Genomic DNA, 22,264 nt, shown 5'->3' on the forward strand with positions numbered 1-22,264 from the left:
ATAATTTACGTATCCTAGAGACATGCCCTAGAAAAATACGAGTAATGAATACTTTGGCGTTAAACACAGACTACGTCTTACCACCACACTTATAACATCGTGGCTACTAACAAACGGGACACTAACTAACCTCCACATAACCATATGGCCCCGTTTTCGTAGCTAACCCCATGGGACAGTGCTCTTTGAAGTTCGTTGACCCAACGAAAGAAGTGTAATTAGTAATCTCATACTGCATTTACTCAGAATAACTGGATCATGCGAATAGGAATAATGGGAGAAAATGAGCATTATTTCACTTATTTTCCGTTTCCCTTGTTGAAGAAAATACCGAATGGCTGAGTTCCTTTTTTAAACACGCAGCAGTAATTTAGAGCATGCGCACTAACATATCAGAATATATTTGACAGTTATTTTTTATCTCATTATGAATGGCCAAAGTGATGAAAATTAATGAAAAAATAACAATATAATAAAAATGTAAATACCACATAATTAGTGTTAAAATGTCTTTTATTCGTCATAAATAAAAGATTGCATTTCCGAGGCTAAAGTTCACTGTCAATGGGAAAGTGCATCTTTTATTTACATTTTCAAGTTTATCTAAATCTATTTTATCCTACCCCTGGGGACAAAATAAATTAGATACATCTGGGGGAAACATTTTGATCCAGTAAGAAAATGTAGGGTATTTTCTCGAAGAAATAACGAAGTTAAATCAACATTCTCTGAGCACTGCAAATTAAACTTTAACCACAAAACTTAACAATTGAAATAAGATATCATTTGAGTCACACTTCGGTTCTTTAGTGAAGATTTGTATCAAAGAAAGCGTGAATTACAAACAATAAAGAAAAAAAATCTATCTTACAAACAACCACACTTCCTGAGTCATAAAATGGGAGTTCGTCTTTTTATAAACAGAAACCACCCAAGAGCTATGGTTGGAACGATTGCTGCTTGATCATGACTTTGGAGTTACGTACACAGAGTCAACGGTAGTCATGGTAACCAGGCATTGTCGAGAGCAAAAGGACCTTGCATTGAAAACAACGGGATGGATGCGATGTGCTGTTCAGAATGGCTGCCTTGTCGTGACCTCAAGCTGGATAGGGGAATGGATAAGGTCCGGGTGGTGCCGTAGGGGACAATGGTACTTCTTTCGTGCTGGTCACAGTGACGGTAGTCGGATAAAGGCTGGTACTGGTGACTGTGCGATACTTGGTACTGAAGGCGTTGTAGATGAGAGTGTAAATTCTCGTGCTGAGACTCGTTGCTGTGGTGACAGTGGTATAGACGGAGGTCAGCGTGCTGTACTGTGGGGGAGGCGCTAAAGGTCGAGGTAGCTGTGTAGCGATGAGCTGTTGCCACTGCTGCTGTTGTTGCAAGGCTTGTGTGTTGATGTAAGGCTCTATAGCAGTCGATGTTGTAGTCAACGTCTTCACTGTGGTGGATATGGGTTCTGACAGGGTGCGAAATCGGGTGGAGCGTCCGTCGTAGAAGCGTACCACTTTCGTATTGTACACAGTAGCCGTTGTGACGTATGATGACGTTTTGGTAATGGTGGAGTACAGCGTCACCTGGCGATTTAATTGCTGGAGACCCAAGTAAACCGCAGCCAGAGGGTTATTGGACAATGCTGCTCCTAAAGATAATAGAGGATTGGCTATTTCAGGAGGGATGGTTGCCGAGCTGGAAATAGACACATAAGGGGTGCTGTGAACAATCGGTTCTTGGGGAAGTGGTGTCTGGAGCAACTGCTGATGAGGAGACGGGGGCAAGGGAACTACTCCATGGAGAAGGGACGTCTGCAGATGAGTTCCGTGTTCAGGAGATGTGCCAATCTCCGATTCTAACTCAGAATCCAGCACTGTCAGGTCACCAGGAGGCATTGTCTTGTAGGCAGTGATTATTTTCCGAATTATGAAGCTTTCTGTCACCGTGTGCATCGAAGTTGACTGTCCGTCAAACACGGGCACTAGCGACGTACGCAGCGAACGTTCAGTTGTCGAGTATGTGCGAGAAATGACCAGCACGGGCGTTTCGTCTTCTCCTAAAATACTCTCTGTGAAAGGGTTGTTGACTGCAGCACTTTCTGTTGTGTCTAGGATACCGTTAGAAGCAACCTCCGAAGGTTCCAACGTTCTGGGGACAGTTGTCGTGATGGTAAGGGTTCGTACTGACTTCCGTCGTCCGACGTGCAATGTTACCTCGCTAGTAATAGTCGCCAGTTCGTACACGACGCGTGCAGGATCGACAGACATGAAAGGATTTTCTTCCTCGCTGGTTCCTTCCTCGTCTTTCGGCAGTTGGTGATGCTGATGGTGCGCTAAGTGTTCCTGTTCTTCTTCGAGCTCCTCCTCTTCTGTTGTAGGGGTGCTGTCTGTTGAATCGCTGGAATCTTGGCGAAGCGTTAGTTTCACTTTGAAGCGATTCAATCGGACCTGCAAATGAAGAATGAAAATTAGTAATATTGAACCGAAACGTAATATTCTTATTTATTATAAACACCATCCAAAAAATGCTTATATTTGTTTAGTAGAATACAATCGATCTCTAAGAATTACTTCATAGAACATTTTTCCTAACTTATCTGGTGGTCTTACTTTACGCCCCAGTGTGCATAGAGATCAGTAGCCCGTTGCCCAACTTTGAAATCAATGCGTCCTTCATTAGGGAGCTCGATCCATGCTCGTCTTATAAGATATAAGTCTGCAACCATTGTCAATCCATTACAGTAAGAAGGCTCCTCAACATTGCTTGTTGAGGGAATGGACCATATTCTACCACGCTGGTCCAGTGCAGGTTTGCAAATCGACCGTATTTAGCAGTAAGGGGCTTCAGCCCCGGTCTACTCAAAGAGTGTGTGCTATTGCACTGCCGCTCCTGACCACTTGGCTACATTAGAACAAATGAAACTAACGGACACGATAGGAGATAAATGAATTGTAAGAAAAGAGGACAGCAAACGTTTATTGCATTGAATGCACGGTAAGACAGCATAAGAACGTATGGTAGATGATGAAACATTACCGTAAAAATCGAAACAAAAGCACTTTGTATTAAGATAGTCACAGACAGAAGAAATGCAAACAGGTGCAAAGAAAACTGTGACATGAGGTGTTGTCTCTTTCAGTAAAAAGACTGCACTGGCTGTTTGACTGCAGTAATCTGAAGTCAGAATGGATAAACGCGTGATCTATCAGGGCTTATTGTGAAGTCACGTTTAGCAGGTGCTGTGATTCAAGAAACGAAAGACATAACTGGTTGCTCAAAAGGATCCATCTCAAAGGTTTTTATCGAGTGGAAAGCAAACGGTTCTTCTACATCTCAAAGGCATCAATGTGGCATAAAAACAGTACTTCAAGAGCGAAGCCGTTGTATTCAAAGGAGGACTGCACGGAAAAATTAGGGCATCACGTGTGCAGCAAATAACATCTGAATTCAACCAAGCACTAGAACTTCCCTATTTCAACACGTACTATGCGCAAAAAATTGAAGAAATTGGGTATTGGTGATCCCCTGCCTATTGGAAGTCACTTGTTTCAGAGAAAAACAGAAAAATCCACTCGCAGTGGTGCCGAGAACGTTGTGATTGGGCTGTGGAACAATGGAAGAAAGTTATTTGGTCAGACGAATTACAATGCACTGTGTTTTGCTCTGATGGTAGGCAGAGAGAGTGGCGATAACCTCACAAAATGATGGACCCTGCTTGCCCTGTTAAGACAACCCACATCTGGAGGTGGTATCATGGTAAGAGAGCTGTTTTGTTAGCACGGACTGGGTCCGTTGATACCGGTAGAGGATTGAAAGTTATCCAGGGAGTAACTGAATTTTGTGTCAGATCTACTGCACCCTGCATTGTTACACTTTTATCCCGAAGGAATGCATTTTTGCATTGTCATCCATAAAGGCCACTTTACGGATGACAATGCAAAAATGATTCGGAGAACATGACATTGATTTTTAACATCTTCCCTGGCCTCCACATTCACTGAGAATATGTGGGATATGCTGGAGAGAGCTGTTCGGTAATGAAGTCCTCTTCCTTCAATTTTGTTACAGCTGCGCTATATTTTGCTGGAAAAAGAGTTACAATAACACCAAAACGCATAATAAAACACCTTGTAGAATCCATCCATGCCGCGCCGCACACTTGCTGTTATTCGAAACAAGGGCGAACCGAATCGATACTGAATAAAGGTTCGTATCTTTTTTGGCCAGTGTGCGTATTTATTAAATGTTTCTGTTCTCCGATTACCAATTTATTTATTTCTGGGGCTAGATAATCAGAAGTTATCTTGCTACCATAATGTAACTATAAAACATAATTTCGAAAAGAATTTAAACCCTTACCGTCTGAGATGGCCGAGGAGGATGAACAAATCGAATTCGCGAAGATGGCCTTCGATTTCTTTGAGCAGACAGCACGGTATTATCTTCGTCTGATGGCCTCGTAATGGATGGCTCGATCTTGGCCATATTGGTACTGAAATCTGTGGTGGTCCGGACTCTGTCCAGAGATTGAGTCGGGTGGCTTGATCTTTCGAGGTATGACTCTGGAAGCCGAAAAGACGACTGAAGGACTGTGTTAGTGACAAGATTTTCGTCTTTCTTTCGTTCAGTAGGTCGCACCTCCTTAGTTGGCTCCGATGCTGGCGTCGAGGTTGAAGTGGTTTCCGGAATTTTGGTTGTTGTGGATTGCGGCGAACTCGTGTGCTGAGGTTTTGCAACAGTGGTTGACGGTTTTGCAACAGTGGTTGACGGTTGTACTTTGGTTGTCGAGGTACTTGGGTTAGTAGTAGCTTCGAAGAGGATTCGAGAAGTACTCTGAAGTATTTGAGCATACTTCCCATCGATATAAGTACCAATTACCTTTGTTTCGAAAACGGTGGTTCTTCCATCTGCCACCTGAGTACCGCCCAACACCGTGACCAGTCCAGTGGGATATTGAGCCGCTGTAGGGGTTACGTGATGTTCCGGCCTGGACCTGTCGGCATATACGTTGCCAGAAGATGGCAAAACTACATTATCCGATATGTGCCTGAAAGAATTTTTGGCTCTTTGGGCTTCGTGTTCAAGTTCTCCCCCAGTTTTCAATAGATTCACGTTGTCATGACTTGGCGATTGTGTATAGGCAAGATCCTGGATCTCTGATCCTTCACTGGAGTCAAGGGCATTACTGTGAAGGATCGACTTCGTGGACTGGGGCGGTTGGCTTGAGGGTTTTGTGACGGGATCCACCGCTTCCGATGCCGGAGTAAAAACAATCACGGTACCATCGACTGTAGTCCGAAAATTCAGGAAACCCCTCACAGTTACCGTGGGCAGGGTTGTTTGGGCCACGGCGATCTCCGCTCCTACTAAGTGTGCAGGGGTCCGTCCATCCTCGTGGAAAAAGAAATCTAAAATATAAAAAATGTCTATGAAAATTAAAAACTAAATAAAAGTAATAAAGTAATAAAATTAAGATTTATTTTTAATAATCAAATTTTATTTATTGTATATTAATTCAAAAGCAACTTTTAAATATTAATTATTAAATAAAAATGGGAAAATGCTGTTGTAGTAGGATTTTAGGAGCATCAGCAACCAACGCCATATTGCTCCGTGTATATTGTCAGTAAATTGCGTGTGTTCTGTGATCGATTTTCTGTTTTCTGGATGAAAAATCCGAGTTTCCTGGAGAAAAACCATACTACCTTCGCCTGAGAGTGACTAACTCAGCCACGTTGTGAAAAAGGTGATTCATAAAAATTCTTCCTTCACGTCATCGACGAGTCTCGAATTCAGGTCTTTTCCCACCTGGTGTGGGCAGGATGGCGATTCTACCAACTGTGTTACCCACGAGGGCAAAAAGAAAATAAAAAACGGAGTTAAAAATATATGCCTTGTACGAGCACGTCAGCATAATTCAACTTTAATCGTCCTCTTTCACGCTTTCGGAGACTGATCATAGCAAATTGCTTCTCAATATCTTTATGAGAGGTCACCTGAGCCGAAATTATCAGAACTGAGTACCCATGAACAAAGTTAACCTACTTGCATACTTATCCCTTACCTGTATGCCTTAATGACTGCGTGCTAGAATCGAAACGGTTATCATTAGAACTGTGACCCGTATACAACCACTTGCCGATCCATTAGACTTCATGTTTAATTCAGAGGCAGTTAATCAAATTGAAATGCGAATCAGAAAAGGGAAGAAAGAGAGTAAGATTTTATTTAGGAACTTTAAAATTATTTTAAAATTAGCCTTTTGTTCGTTTCTAAAAAAATATAAATAAAAAACAATGCACAAAGGAACGGTACTGCTTGCTGAAACTGATAGGATGGAAGTACAATGGTCCATTGTTAAGTTTGTAAAAAAAATTTACTCACCCAAATCAATTTGAATCTCACGATTCTGTGGCTTTAATTCTTTAAGCTGGACAGAGTTTGTTTTAGGTGTTTGAGGAATACGTGTAGTCTTACTGCTTTGATTTAAATATAATTCGTTACGTTTTACAGCAAACAAACATCTCTTCAGGCATGAATTTGCATGACCCATATCATTATGCTTTTTTGTTTACAGACTTTACAAAATAGTATGTAGCAAAAGTTGAGTCGTATTTCTCTGATCTGAATCTATTATCCATGTAGGTCGACGTGTCCAGCGTATAATTCGGATGGTACTTGATGGAATTGCTCAACGTATCCTCAGGCATCGCACGGAAATGAGTTCATCTGTAGTTTCTTCTCAGCTGCACCATGATTATACTTTAAAAGGTGAATCTAGTTTCACATCCCATTGCTAAACAACATAAAAGAACCAAACTGCTTCCCTCCCTTCCCCCATTTTACATGAGATACATTTAAAAACGTGACGAGTTCGCTAAAGAGTTATTTTCATTTTACTTCAGTTTAGACAAAGAGAGCAGAGAAATATGTACACCACAACAAACATTATTAAGAGCCAGAAGGCCTGTGGAATGCTATTAAAACGTTTGAGGTAGTAAAGATTACATTTCCGAGATTCAAGGTTTTTCATCCCGAAAAATAGGCAAACCGACCATAGAACACGAAATTTACAGACACGATACATCGATGCCTCGTGGATTTAGTTCCCTTGGCGCAAAGTCAGATGACAACAACAGCAAGTTCTGAATACTCCAACTTATTCATATACCGAGTGTGTTCTAAGGAGAGTATGTCTATTTCAGGAAGGAAGATTTCGAAGAAATCTTGTGCTGAGAATATTAGCCAAACGATGATTAAAATCTTAATGATTAAAGTTCTCTACCAGTTGAGCTGGGACTGCATTGGTGGGAAAATGGGGGGCAGTAATGGAAAACACCACTAGAAATTTGTTAGGCGTGTTTCTCCACGACTGGCTCCTTATTTATCATTATGGTAAGCAGGTATTAAACAACAACAAACCAAGTTCCGTTTCACAGCATGTGGCTTGCGCCAACAGGTGAATGACACCGCCTCTTGCTCTCGATATCGTGGTCAGTTCGAAAAGAGCATCATCTATCTTTTAAACAGAATGGGATTAATAAGGTGGGTTTTGATATGAGTGTACTGAAACCACTGAGAACTCATTTTGTGTTTTCTTTCGCAGGGAAATAGAACACCCTTGGTTTATTTGAACACTGCAATAGGGCACGTTTACTTATTTTATTCCTTTTCTCAAATGGAGAGTTCTTATTAAGACTGGTGATTTTTTATAGCTTGCGAGGACCATGCTTGGAAGTCCGTGTTGCTTTAAAGGATCACGTAAATCACTTGGCCTCTTTAGAAATTTCCTAATTCTCCTTGCAGGGACAAGATTACTGGGACCATTAAGATTCAAGGCGTTTTGCAGTACGAGTTCAGTTGGCTGAGAACGACTTGCATTTGTACTAAGGTCGTTTTTCGGTGATGAAAAAAATCTCACGATTGCAGCCTAACAGAAAAAGGTCCTATGGCGTGAGAAGAATTCTTGCTTATTACTTAGTGAGTAGAGCGTGGTACATTTTAAGAGAAGGGGGAGTTATTTTGTAACTTAGGGACAAAGTTTATTTGAATTCGACGCCTATCAGAGAAAGTCAGGATAAAAGATATAATTTCAACATTTAAGAAAGATGTAAACCTGTAATTTAAAAAAATGCGCAGCTTACAGATAATCTTTATTATGTATGCAAGGCGAAGTGAAATTGAGTTATTTAGAATTCGCTCCTAGTCAGTAAATTGTCTCTAAATTGTATGTCGTCTGGGATCACAGTTTTCTGTTTTGGGGAATGAAAAATCCAAGTTTTCCAGATGGGGACCATACATCAGGTATAAAACGGTACCTTGTATTTGGACAAGACAAGATTTAATTGACTTTAAACGTGGCATTGCAGTCATCAATAGACGCGCTGATATAAACATCTTGAAAAGTGCAACCCTGCTTGGGTTTTCACTTACGGTTGTGACTCTGGAGTATCGAGGTTGGTCTTATAACCAAATAGCATCCAGCTAACAGCGATACTATGACTTGTTAGAGCGAGAGACCAACAGAAGATGACAAGATTGTGCAGGCTAACAAAAAGGTTACAGTCACAACAACCCAGATAAACAGTAGTAACCAAAGAGGCATTTTAGAACGCATATCTCGTCGTATCTTTTCTAGGCCAGGTTATTGCAGCCGACGAACGAATCGGGATACATTCTTGAAAGCGAAAAACTAAAGGTACAGTTATAGTGGCGCCATCACTGATTAATGGAGGATTGAAAAAAAACTTTGTCTGGTGTGAATAATACTAGTATCGAGGAGTATCAGTATCCTGCTGATGGGAAGTATCAGTCCAAGGCTCCGTCATGTCAGGTGTCAATATTACAGACTGGTAGCGACAGTCTAATGATGTGAGGAATGTTTTTATGATTCACATTGGGCCCTTTGATACCAGTAGAACACATTTGAATGCCACATAGGCCATCTGTAAATTATTTCCCACCAGGCACATCTCTTCATGGCCGTGGTGTTGTAGTGTTGGAAGAACCCATCTGCGAATGGGTTCTTCCAACAAGATAATGCACCATGTCACCAGGAGGGAATTGATTTTAGTAACATGAGAATGATTTCAACCTACTGCGGTGGCCTCTCCAGTCAACAGACCCCAATCCAATTTATCGCCTGTTGGATGAAGTGGAATGAATCTCTACTCCGAGGTTTTTGGAGTAGAGATTCGCCATCATCCAATCTGCAACAGTTGTGGGAAGCAGATGAGTCAACATGGACAGCGTCCCTGTAGCACGCTTTCGACACCTCATTGAGTTAAAATGACGACGACTCCAAGCTATTCAGAGGAATAAAGGCGACTTGTTTGTTAAATAAAATAAATAAATAAAAAACCTAATAAAATAGTCAGTTAGTGTATGCAATAATTATGCAATTATGACTGTGAGACCTACAAACAGAAACTAAAGGAGGCAGTTAAGGAGAAAAGAAAGTTTGAGCTATAAATTAACCCCCTTTTTTCAAAAATATTTTCGGTATCAACCGTTTTTCTGTTGACTCTTGTTTACTTGTATCGATATCGCATTAGCTCATAAGGATTCCATCATCAGAGAAATCACGTATATAGGACAAGTCTGGGAAAATGCTTATAAATTGTAAGAGGTCATCAGATAACCAGGACAGCGAACAAAGTTTCACTCTCTTTCTATTTGTTGTCCTCTTAATTGAGTTTAGAGACTCCTCCCAAGTATCAAGAAAAGTCTGGAGCGTCTTAAAATTTAAACAAGTACGTCTATCACCACCCTAACCAGTCTGACTACACTGCTTTAATGTAATGCATGCGTACTAAGTGAAATTGCAGGTTAGGTGGATCGAGACAAGGTATTAAATAACACTTCCTACCTGAGGTAAGATGTCGTGGACGTGGTAATTGCAGACTGTGGGTAGAAAAGGGTTGACGATCATTGACTTTTTATTTCATGGAACTACGTAAGTCATTATTACAGTCTCATCCTGTACAATGGAAGCTACATAATTAGTCAGGTGCAGATCGAGAGGGTGAAATTAAACTTGCTGCTTCATCTACTACTCTGATTGCGTCATTAGGCAGAAGGTAGATGCGTATGATGCAATAACTTTCTGTACTTGGTTTACAGTACACAATGGGAAACAAATAGCGATCACAAAGTTATTCGTTATAAGGAAGAATCAAAGTTTTGGCTTGCAGCCAATTTCTTCTCCTGCAGTGAACTTGTTTTCTTATGGAGAAACAAGAAATACTGCGCTACATTACCTGATTTGCTTTGACCCATCTTTCCTCAAGGTCCGACTTTCTCTAGAAAAGAAATTGGATTCATTCTAACTCTTAAAATTGCTTGAATCAAAATAATCGTAATTTAAAAGTTATCAGGAGGTGACCACTGTTTCTCTTTCAATAAACGACGCAGGCTCTGTGTTTACATTTGAATCTCTGGCTGCCTACTAATCTAGGCAACCTTGGCTGAAATAAAAAGCAAAGCAAATTAAATATGTTCTTTCTTTCCTCAACCGGAGCAATTGGACTTGAAACTGATGTAATCTCGTTTCAGGTGAAGCCATGGCATTGTTTTCATTCTAATCACAAATCAGATACATATAATCTCGGTTATTGGCGGTTTTTGAATTGTGTTCTTTCGTAATTTGTGTCACAATTTTTATGGGTATCTGGAGAATAGTTCCAAGTAGGCCTAATCGCTTGTTTTGTGGCTAAAGGGGTTATGCACTATTTCGTATCATTATGTCTGTCCCCAGCCCCACACGCTGTGCGTATGGATATTTGATGTTTCTTCAGTTAGGAACCCTCGTTAAATACGCTTAATTCTGTCCTCAATGTTAGTATTATGACGTTCGAACCATTTTCGAATAATATTAACCCTGGTATGTAGCTAATTTCCTTTTGGTCATAGAGTAAGCGCCTTGTTCTCAAAACGGGATCTACCTCAAATTCCTTCACAGAATGAAAGGTCCTACATGACTCTTTACCAATCTTTGTTGTAACTCAATCACTGTACGAAACTTCTCTAGTAGATAGCAGAACTCATTAATATAATTATGAAATTGAAATCGCTGCACAACTTGTAACTTCCTTTCTGGTTAACCAAAAATAAATTGAATGGACAGGTTTCATAGACTTTAGTTCATTGTCAGCAGGCAAATAACCTTCCCTAGGAACTATCGATCATCATAGATACTTTCGCCAAGCTCTGTAAGATCATCATAATTTCAATTCATGGTTGTCACAACTTCAACGCACAAATGCAAGATGTCTTCTCTTGTTATGCTAACAACACATCACCACAGTTCGAAACCATTCACTGTCCTCTTCGCACCATTTCTGTACTTGCTTGCACGCTGTTATACATACGATTATGGGCGAGAGAGAGAACGTGCGTTCAATCATCCTTACCATTCAGATCAAAGATCACTACTCCGGAAAGTTAGGTGATTAAAATCGCCCCCAAGTTGACAAAAAGCTGAAAGACCGGAAAGCTGACCCATTTTCTGACAGAGAGGAGTGTATAATTATTGAACCAGGGATCAGAAGGTGACTCTTTACAAAGGCGTAAGAAGTCAATGCACAGCATTACTGACTGCATTCTTACTATCAATGACTTGCACGAAATCAAGCTTAATAAAGCTATCTGCAATACAGAAAATTTGCTTTTCGATTCAGATCTCGTTTTCTTGAAATCTTTGCACTTCAGAGGTCAATGAGGAAATGTCCCTCGATCAAGTAATAATGCCAAATCTGTTAGAAGGGAAGGGTTCTTCTAGAAGTAAATTATTTTGTTGAATAAATACGCTTAATAGAGACCAAATTTCGGTGTAAGTAATCATTTGTAAATGCGTATTTATAAATGAAAGTACAGATGCAATTTTAAAACATTAAGTTTTTGTTTATTGAAATTATGAAATAAACATTTTGGTGATGCTTAAAAAGGAATCAAGTTCATGTTATTAAGTGAAATTAAAATATTACATAGTGAGCTACATAATAATTTCACAGACAGGATCTTTATTTTCAGATCGTTTTAGTGAAATTGTTGTTGTGGGGATTAAATCCTTTATTCTACACTCCGCCTTAAAATCTCTTCCTTTATCTAAACTTCGGTTTTCTAATAAATGTACTAAAGCTGTTCAAGGCAAGAGTCTAACACACTGCAATTGGTTTCAATGCAAATCTCCAGCTTCATATTCTGCCTACTCTGAAGTTCACAACAATCGAGAAACAGCTGTTAATTAGTCCAAACCCGATTTTGAACAGGCTAAGAGCAAGAGATTTGCTTCTTTTCCAAATGGTAGTCGAGCATTCTAATCTCAGGCCCAATCTAATGGCCACAACCTTTGTCCATCTATACTCGCACATCTGTTATAACCTAATGGTTCTATTGCATCTTCAACTACATGGTTCTACTGCATCTTCAACTACATGGTTCTATTGCATCTTCAACTACAGATAAAGCCAAATTATTAGCATATTCCTTTTCTTCTAACTCTTATATTGACGATCTTTGTAAACTATCTTCCAGTATAGGATCCTGGAATGACTGATGAATGCCCGCTTTATATGGTATTTCGAAACAAAAACGGTTTCCTTTGCAGGACACAGTGTGATTTCCAGAGTAACCAGTCCATTTGGATTATTTAATTCAACTCAAAACGTACATTCGAGATGCTCATATAAAAGCAGAGCATCTAGTGTTGGTATTCTTTGATATCGAAAAAGCACGTGACACAGTCTTACGATCTGGCATATTGCAAGCCCTCTGTAACTTTTCTCTTAAGGGTAACCTTCCTGTTTTTATTAAGAACTTCTTGTGAAGTCTCATATTTCAAGTTCGTGTAGGATCTACACTCTCTGAAGTGTTTTACAAAGCGGAGGAAGCTCCACAAGGATCCGTTCTAAATGTCACGCTTTTTGTTATCAAGAGAAACTCTATCACACCAACTGTAAATAATGTCCTATGCTTTGATGATTTCATACAACAGGAAGGTCATTAAAAGACAACTGCAAAAAGCCGTTGTTTATTTTGCATTCGACATTGCTAATGGATTTAGAATTTCAACACAGAGGACCGTTTGTCTACCCTTCTGTCGCAAAAGTAATTTTCACCTTGACTTCAGACTTGGGTTGGGCAAAATCTCATCTCAGTGGTAGCAAAAAGTCAAATTCCTTGGAATTTTTCAATAAGAAGCATAGCAATCACATTTCTACAACATAACCTTCACTTGAGGAGAAGGGTTATAAAATAGTTTTGATTCTTCGCGTTATTTCCTTAACTTTGTGGTTGGGACAGGTGAAGGCACTCTACTCGTCTCTTTCGAGCTCTTATACGTTATAAACTTGATTATAGTTCTCAGATGAAGGCATCTGCTAGAGAGAGCGAGATTTTAAGATCTGATCTTTTCATCAGGCCATTCTCATTTCCACTGGATCATTTTGAACATCTCTTATCCAAGGTCATTACGGTGAAGCAAATGAGCCATGTCTGCCTCTTCGACGTAAGTAGTTGTCCTTGCAGTATGCTTTTAAATTGAAATCCTTACCCGACCACGACCATTCCATGTGGACATCCGTTTTTTAACCACGATGAGAAAATATCTATGACACCGTCAAGAGTGCCAACCGACCTGTTAAGTGAAGTAGACATGACAGTGAAAAATGCCTAATCACGTAGACAATTCTTTCCATACTGGAATGCCCCACCAATATCTTATAACTTCTCCCTCGAGATATTCGGGGAAGGCTACCGCAAGGCCGTTTGTCTTCCACCAATTCTTAGCAACACATCAAGCAAAATATTTTGACTTCCTGCCAGTTTATACAGATGGCTCGAAGTCAGATTCATGTATGGGATCAGCTACTAGTCTTCCACAGGAAATGGTATCCATCCAGATTTCACAAGAAGGCAGAATATACATAGCTGAGTTGCGTGCAACAGAATTTGCCTTTGGCCACCTCAAAAATAGCCACTACTCAAGGTATATGATATGTACTGATTCGTCAAGCGTGTTACAGGCTTCGCTAACGATGAAGTATAATCCTCACCCAATAATGTTCCGGATTCAGCAGTGCTACATTCACTTCGCGAATCCAAATCTGAAATTCGCTTCTGCTAGACTTAAAATCACATTAGGATCCGAAGAAATCAATTAGCTGATACCAAATCAGCAATCACCTTGAATAACTGTTGTGTGTCAGTCCCATGTACAGACTGCTGGTAAATAGTTCCTACTAAACTTTATTCCTAATGGTAGGATTCTTGGCATGGACAGGCCAAAACGAACTAAAGCAGATCAAGCGTGCAATCAAGAACTGACAGTGCGGTCTACGCAGATTCCAAAATTGTTTATGTTCAGCTGACACTCTTGCTTGGCAATCATCTGACACTTTTTTGCCGAGGGCGAATGATCCACATGTGTGTGAGAACTACGAAACTATTTTAACAGTCTTCCATACTTTTTATAGAATGTCCCGTTTTTATGAAATCACAGCAATTATGTTTGACAGCCTTTAATAATCTGGCTGAACCGTTGGCACTCAGACAGATTTTAGATGACAGAGAAAATAAGCGTTTTGGCGTTTTTAAATTTTTACAGTTTACTAATTTATATACACATGTTCGAATTATATTCTTTGATATTATACATTTATTCTTTTTGATATGGGAACCTTTTTATAAGTTACCAAACATATGTACTGATGTGTTTATTCTGACTTGGGCGCATTATGCCCTTAGCTCCCAATGCTCCATTAAAACCAAACCAACGGACCATCCCACCGATTTATGACCAATTACACAAAGGTATTGGGATGATATAACTCCCAAATAATTTTCGAGAAAGTAAATTTTAGCCAACAAGATTTGTGATGAACGCTTATGGAATCTGACAAGGTAGGAATGAGGAACAAAACTCATCGAAGCTGAATCGATGAACACTTACAGGAATGATAAACTTTAGAACGTTACGAACAATATTTTGGGACACGGTGCCATTAAATCGCAAACAGTGTCAGGCGTGAAGTCTTATGCGATGTCTTGTGGCTTAGAGTTCCAATATATTTTCCACATTTCAGCAATGTTTGTGTCCCAGTTTCGAAAACTACAGCCACATTATTGCCAACAAAAGAGAAATAATTCTTCAGAAGCGGGTCAACAAAGAGCGCTGACAAAATTTCGGACAGTCATTTATTATGTATACCATTCCAAGCTGCGAGAAACGCATGATGGAAAAATAATTAGTTACAAAATAAATCTTGAAAATACAGACCAAAATTAGCGCAAACGTGCGAGATGAATAGAAATCCAAACTATACTTGGGCCCACAAAAACATAAATTTGTAAGATTATGACAGAACCTTAGTGGTACATACGTCTTACTAAGGACAATACGTGTCTTATTATTGCACAAATATTACACAAATTTCGATCTGAAGAGAGCTTTGGAAATTAGTTGGTGAGCCAGTTTATGTGTTTTGGAACTTGATTTTTTTTTTTTTTTTTTTTGATTTGGTAGTTATTGGCGCATCGGCTTCTGTGGCCATATTGCACCTCCCAAGGTTTTTTTGCAGTACTTTGATCCAAGCCCGAGGCGGGAATCGAACCCGCGACCTGGGGGTTGCCGGCTAGGTACTTTACCCACTCGGCTAGCCCGGTCGGCGTTTTGGAACTGCGCGCGCGGTTTTCGTACAACGTATGTCACATTCACCCACCGGGCTACTTTACAGTTCTGTTCTTAACAGAAATGTGAAAGCAAAAACAAAAGTAGAATTTCCATCATTAACACTTCCTACATACTTTCAACTCTGACGTATATTTGGAATCACTGATGAGTTTCTGAAGAAACTTAAAATACCAAAAGAAAGACGGATTTCCTGTTTTTGTGTACTAACCTACATGAAAAAAAAAAAAGAAAGTAAAGTAGGTTTTGGAACAGCAGAACAATAGAGAAAGAGACAAGGAAGTAAGTTTTGGAAAATGGATTGATGGGAAAGCGATTATTGTGAAACACTTAATCTTCAGATAAGAATATTGAAGGGGAAAACTATACAGACACTTCAAATATTTCTTTTTATTTCTAATGAACTGCCTCTGATAGTTCCAGTGATTAGAATTTTTTTTTGTTGTTGTTTTTGTTTTATGGGCATGCCTTATGTCTAAACTACGTTTGCAAAGCAAAATTAAACTACCGACAGAAAATGCCACCAGAGAAAGGAGTCAAATGGATGTCCAATCTTTTCCACCAATGGAGTTCACGGGCTCAGAATACCATGACTCTGAAACCGAACATGACGCTTCAAATCCAAAAAAACTATAAAGAAGATCATACACCATTTCTCATAATTCATACCTTGACAAATCAACTTATGGATAGATAAACTTTCTCAATTTGTTATTCATAAATAAATTTATTCATTCACATCCTTTTATGAATCTTCACGAATCCTTAAAAAGTAATTTCTTCTGGGGGCCTCAACTTGGTCCCTATCTGCAAAGTTCAATGTTGACCTAGATAATGTTACTTCAGCAAAGAGACAAAGAACTGAAGAAATATCAGTTCCAACACCTCGATTCCTGATGATTCACTCCACAAGCGAGAATCCTTTAGGAAAAGTGTCGCCATATTTTTATCCCGAACGGTTTGGAAGGTTTGGCCGGCTCTCCTAAGTCTGTCAGCCAGCTTCGTTCAGGCGACATTCTTGTACAGACCAGAAGTGACAGTTTTTCCGAACCACATCTATCGGAGGAATGCCCATCACAGTTCCCCCCCCCCACCACTCACCCACAAGACACTTCGCTCATCTTGTGATGTCATCGCCGAATGAGATGTCATGGAACTGTCTGAAGAGGAAATCCGTTCTGAATTAAAACCCCAAGGCGTGACAACTGCGAAACGAATTTACATACGTAGGGATGGAACGCTTGTTCCCACTAGAAACATCATCTTAACGTCCTAGTGAAATCAAAGCTGCTATATCAATTGTCCGATGCGTCCATATGTCCCAAATCCTTTAAGGTGCTTTAAATGCCAGAAATATCGACACTCTCAATAGCCTGTTGTGGTGCCCTTGCATGCCCTCGAATGCTTCAAAGGACCACTAAACTACATCATGTTCAGCTACAAAACTCACCTGCATGCCAGAGGTGGAAAGAAGAGAAAGGAATCCAAAGACTTAGATGAACACATGATCTCGTTAACGCTACGGTTAAACCGGCCATGACCGGGGGCCTCACACGAAGAGGGGCCTCATTTTCAGTGTCAGTATTTTCTAAAGTAGTGATAAAAATGTCTAATAATAATAACCCAAGAGATATAATATAAAAGCATTCTTAAACTTAACTTGGTGAGTGTTTAAATTTTATTCTTATACCTTTTTATTGTACAATAAATAAGTTAAAAAGTTTCGATTAAAATTGTTTTTATGATTACTTGATTTTTCAAGTCAAAAAACATAAAACTTTTGTGACCTCTTAGTTTACATTTTTATAAAGGAATTATTATTCAAAATATAAATATAAAAACCATGTAGTATTTGTATTTATATGTATGTGTGTAATATATATACACACCGATGAGCCAAAATATTATGACCAGCTAGTCGTAATGCAAATCGGAACAACTGCAGGTGAACTACGGCGCGTGCACGGGTCGGGACATGGTATAAAACACACCTGGTACTGAGATCCATTAATCAGTGTTACTCTTGTTCTTCAGATGGGAAAGGCAGCGAGTTTGACAAAGGCCAAATTGTAATGGGCAGACGACTGGGTCAGACTTGCTCGTGTATACCGTCTGTTAATTTCTTGTGTTCTGAGGTCGATTTTCTGTTTGCTGAACAAAAAACCCGAGTTTCCGGTAAAAAAAAACAATGCTACCCTCGCCCTGAGACCGACTAACTCAGCAACTTTGTGCAAAAAGGCCCATAAAAGTTCTTCACTCCATCGAATGGATTCGAATTCGAGTCTTTTCTACCCGGTATAGGGAGGACGGTGATCCTACCAACTGTGCTACCCAGAGGGCATGCGTTGACTGACTGCAGGGCACGAATCCATAAGTGGTATGGATTTGTGCCTTGATCAAGATCAAGCGTGTTAGCTGCGTGCTAGAACAGTCTTGTATTATAGTATGCATATCAGACGCAACAGAGAAAGAGACAAATGTCTGATGATAGACAGCTAAGAGAACTCAAGCTGCGTTCTCGCCTTGATTCCCCCAAGTTGCTTTCACAACCTGATATCATCGTTAGTGTTTGCACAGTGTGAAGAAGTCAAGTGGTCCTTTGGGTTTGAAATTTTTTACGCTTGAAAAAAATGCAGTACTGAAACCTTTTTTTGGTCCAAATAATTTTCTGCTCCTTCCAAACCAAATGTATGGTAAAAAACTGATCTTTCAAGGAGAATATTCCTCCATTATAAGCCAAACAACTTTCAGAAATATTCGATGAGCCTTAGTTGCATATTAAACAGTGTAGGCGAACTTGTTTCAATCAGTAATCCTCAAATGAGCTTCAACCTTACCTTTTTCTACTGGCGAAGTTGTAGCTTAGTTATGACCCGAAGACCGTTTTTTGCTGGTAAGTGCTTTTTCCGAGCGCGCCGCTCACATTCAGAGATACAAACTAGTTGTACACGTTCGACTCCTGCCCCCTCCCCCACCCTCAGAATGAATATGTCTTTAGCGATCAATAGTGGGTAGTTAACTGACCAGGACAAACAAAATCTGGGTCAGTTATTGCTTATCACCGCAGAATGCCCTCCTTCTTTCCACTTCTAAACCGTGAGGTTATCTGGCGGCCAATCACTTTTGCCGGAAATATTCTCCGATGCCTTTAATGTCTTGCCACCTGGTTCTTTTCTACCAAAATCTCACATCAAAGGAAACTCGGATTCAAAATGAAAGTCACGGCAACTGTACGCACCACAGAGAGAAACCGGTCGGAACTGGCATGATGGTGACACACTCTCGTTAGCTGTAAATGGAAGCGAAAGGTCATCCATAACAAACATTGTAATATGACCTTCGACGTAATTGGACGTACACACAACATTAGAAATCATATCTAGTTTGTCTTTACCAATGTCAGGAAGTTATTGCATCCATAAAGAGTTTTCAGTTTTCTACTTTTTTGTGTTCTTTCTTTCTCTGCTGATTTTAAAACACATCAATTAGAATCAATGTATGGTTTCATATTACAATCTTTTACTTCACTAATGATGGAAGATAGAGTTCAAGATGCGACATACATTTTGATGGTTTGCCAATCCAAATTAGAATGAATCAAGGTTAAATGTTAACATTCCGGCTACATATATGGCAAACTCATCTTGATGCTGTACTCCGGATGTTCTGAATTCAATGAATGTCTTTTTGTGTGTGTCTTTTGCATATTTGATAGCAATGGAAACTCAAATAGAATGGTCACCATTTTTTCATTAAAAGAAATTAGTGCTCTTAATAGGCCGAACAGCGGAAAGCAGAAGAAATTGTTGATGTTGAACTTGGATTTTTGTAGATTCTAAATTTCAGGAGACTGTGAAGAAAACTCGATCGAAATAACAGAAGAAGAAGGGATAAATGAGGAAGAGGAAGCTTATTTCTGTGAAGTTGTAGTTGAATTAAATGTTTGGTAATATTTCAGGTGTGTGTTCGAACTGGTTTGGAAAGAGAGAGAGGTGGAATAACGATGCTAATCCAGAAGAATAGTGACAAAGGAGATATCATAGCATGCAGAATAATCTGGGCGTCGGATAAGAAAGAAATGAGCTTTTAAACCTAACACGATACCAGCATTCGAGTGCTATTCATACTGTGAAATGAATTCAGATTTACAGTATTAAAAACTTGTTTACAGCTTTTACAATTATTATTGTAGGCAGAAAATAAATCTATACATTTCGATAACAAGGTTGAAATGATGAAAAGCATCCTATTTTGCATTCCATTAATGCCAAACAGCATGAAGCTGAGAACAGCCATTGTAGGTACGTGTGGCACTCAGGAAGACATCCTCACCAAAGTCCGATCTGAAGTGAGGAAATAGCAATTTTTAAAACAGTTAATATGTCCTGTATATTTGGTATTTGGTATGTTGAGGGTCTAGCAGCTCCTGGGATTTCTCCCATCTCCGCGGTGTTCTCTGTATCGAGTGACAGTACCCTGTCAAGCCAGAGATTTAAAGTGTGTGGATCGTGTATAGTGTAGTCTGTTGTGCCCATTGTTCATCTGGCTTATTGGCCATCGGGCCCCAGGTGGGACCCGACGTTGCCCATACCGCGCCACGTGGAGGCTAGCCAGGTGTTACCAATAAGGAATCAGTACTCTGGCAGGTCCTGACACCTACTTTCCTCAGATTTCAATGGCTAGGACCTATATAAAAAGGCAATATGTCCTGTATAACTGGCAGGGTTGTTGGCGAAAAGGCCTAAGTTGCTGATGCTCCTAACACCCCTGCAAAAAAAAAAACAAAAGAAACAGGAGCCGCCACTCGAAAATTAGTGGTAATGGACATCGTTGAGATCGGAACTGAGACCACGTACATCTATGAAATGACTGAAGAAATTTTTGGTAGGGTTTAAATTTAAATAAATGAGTTAGATAAAACCAATGTTAGATTGTTGTTAGATAAAGTAATAGTTATAGGGCAGGGGTTGGAATGGAACATGTATGAGTTGATAAACGTTTTAGATAAGGCGTACGCACAGCATGATATACTCAGCTGCTTGACACATTGTGACATCGACAGTTCAATCCCCTTTTAGTAACAGCTGGCAGTGTAGAGGCAGCGAGATTATGCACCAGGTGTTGTGGTAGTTGTAAACTTTTAGGGACATCAGCGATTTAGACCATATTACGCCCTATACATAATATGCCTGTAAATTATGTGGGTTCTGTGGTCGATTTGCTTGTTTGCTGAACGAAAAACTTATGTTCTCACTTGGATGGTCGTCTCCGGTATACTAGGCGATTGTAGCGTTTAGAGACTGCTCTCATGGGAGTTACACCCAGAGTTAGTAGAAGTTCTACCAGGAAGGGAAAAACAAAGGATCTGGTATTCGCTGAACGACCATAGGCTTGATGAAACTCGATGCCCTTGGCTCACAGGTGGGAGGGACCTGAATATCGGCTTCATCTGCGTTTTAGATTCACCAGTGGATAAATGTCCAGGAGGTTTGTTTGGGGGTGGGGTGAATAGCAACTATAAAAAAGCGGGGAAAACTACTTTAAAATCGGATAAGATATTATAAATTTCAATACCCTATCAGATATTAAGTTAACTGACCTTCAACTTTGAAATTATTGCTGTTTTGTTTATTTTTCAAAATATTTTTTTAATAGATTTGTAATGTGTTCCCTTCATATTCCTTTTCAACTTTTTGCCCTCGTTGACTACTCCATTTCGCCATTAAAATCAATGAGGTACTATTAATAAATCCATAATAAAATTCTAACTATCTTGGCACGCTTCTGTTGGATGGAGTCAGAATTCACCGTTTCACCAGTCACTCATCATGATGAACTGTATGAATTACGAACTAAAACAAATGGTGTCATCTCACCACATATGTGGCCCGGTTTTTGACCCTAAAACGTAAAGACAGCAGGTGCTGAACTACGATGGATAATTTTTCCTTGTATTTGTTCGTATCTGTGGAACGATTGATTCTTTTGATATAACTTCAAAAATTATGAAATAAAGACGATTAATAGGTGTCCAGATAGAAGCATGAAATAACGGCTTCATGACTCCATGGAAAAACCACGTTCGGTCTGCACTATTTTAGCCCTCGTGATCAGCAAAGTTGGTATAATCATTGTACTCATCACCGGCTGGAAAAGACCTAAATTTGAATTCCGTCAACGAAGCCAGTAATTTTTAATGGCCTTTTTTCCCAACGTGGCTGAGTTAGTTTATGTCAGGCTAGGACAGCATGGTTTTTTTTCCCGGAAACTCGGGTTTTTCGTCCAGCAAATAGCAAATCGACTACAGAACACACTTAATTTACAGACATTATATAAGATGTAATATGCTCTAAGTTGCTGATGCGCCTAAAACCCTACAACAACAACAACTCCACTACTTTCAGGGTACAGCTTTAAAACTGCATTTGCAGACCAGTCTCTAGATAGTCCACCTTACGGAATCTTTTATTTTTACTTACTTTGAAAGGTATTTGCCGCATTTTAGTCTTTTCTATTTTTTTTCCCCTTCAAGAATTAATTGCTTGCAACTCAATCCCCTCGGCCGTACGTAGTGGTACA

The 22,264-nt window shown here is 39.7% G+C and overlaps 1 protein-coding gene across 1 annotated transcript in view; it reads right to left on the minus strand.

Moving 5' to 3' along the window:
- Positions 1-613: 613 nt before the first annotated feature.
- The window catches only part of LOC150077491 (uncharacterized), a 111,387-nt gene continuing 89,736 nt past the window's right edge, over positions 614-22,264 (minus strand). The window contains exons 2-3 of the mRNA XM_090386668.1: positions 4,357-5,405; positions 614-2,444 (exon numbers count right to left, since the gene is read on the minus strand). Coding sequence (XP_090242794.1) covers positions 1,101-2,444; positions 4,357-5,405 — 2,393 coding nt within the window. The 3' untranslated portion in view covers positions 614-1,100. The remainder of the gene's footprint in view (positions 2,445-4,356; positions 5,406-22,264) is intronic.

Source organism: Mastigoproctus giganteus, chromosome 12 (genome assembly GCF_048544385.1).
Source record: "Mastigoproctus giganteus isolate SK-2022 chromosome 12, ASM4854438v1, whole genome shotgun sequence".
NCBI lineage: Eukaryota > Metazoa > Arthropoda > Arachnida > Uropygi > Thelyphonidae > Mastigoproctus > Mastigoproctus giganteus.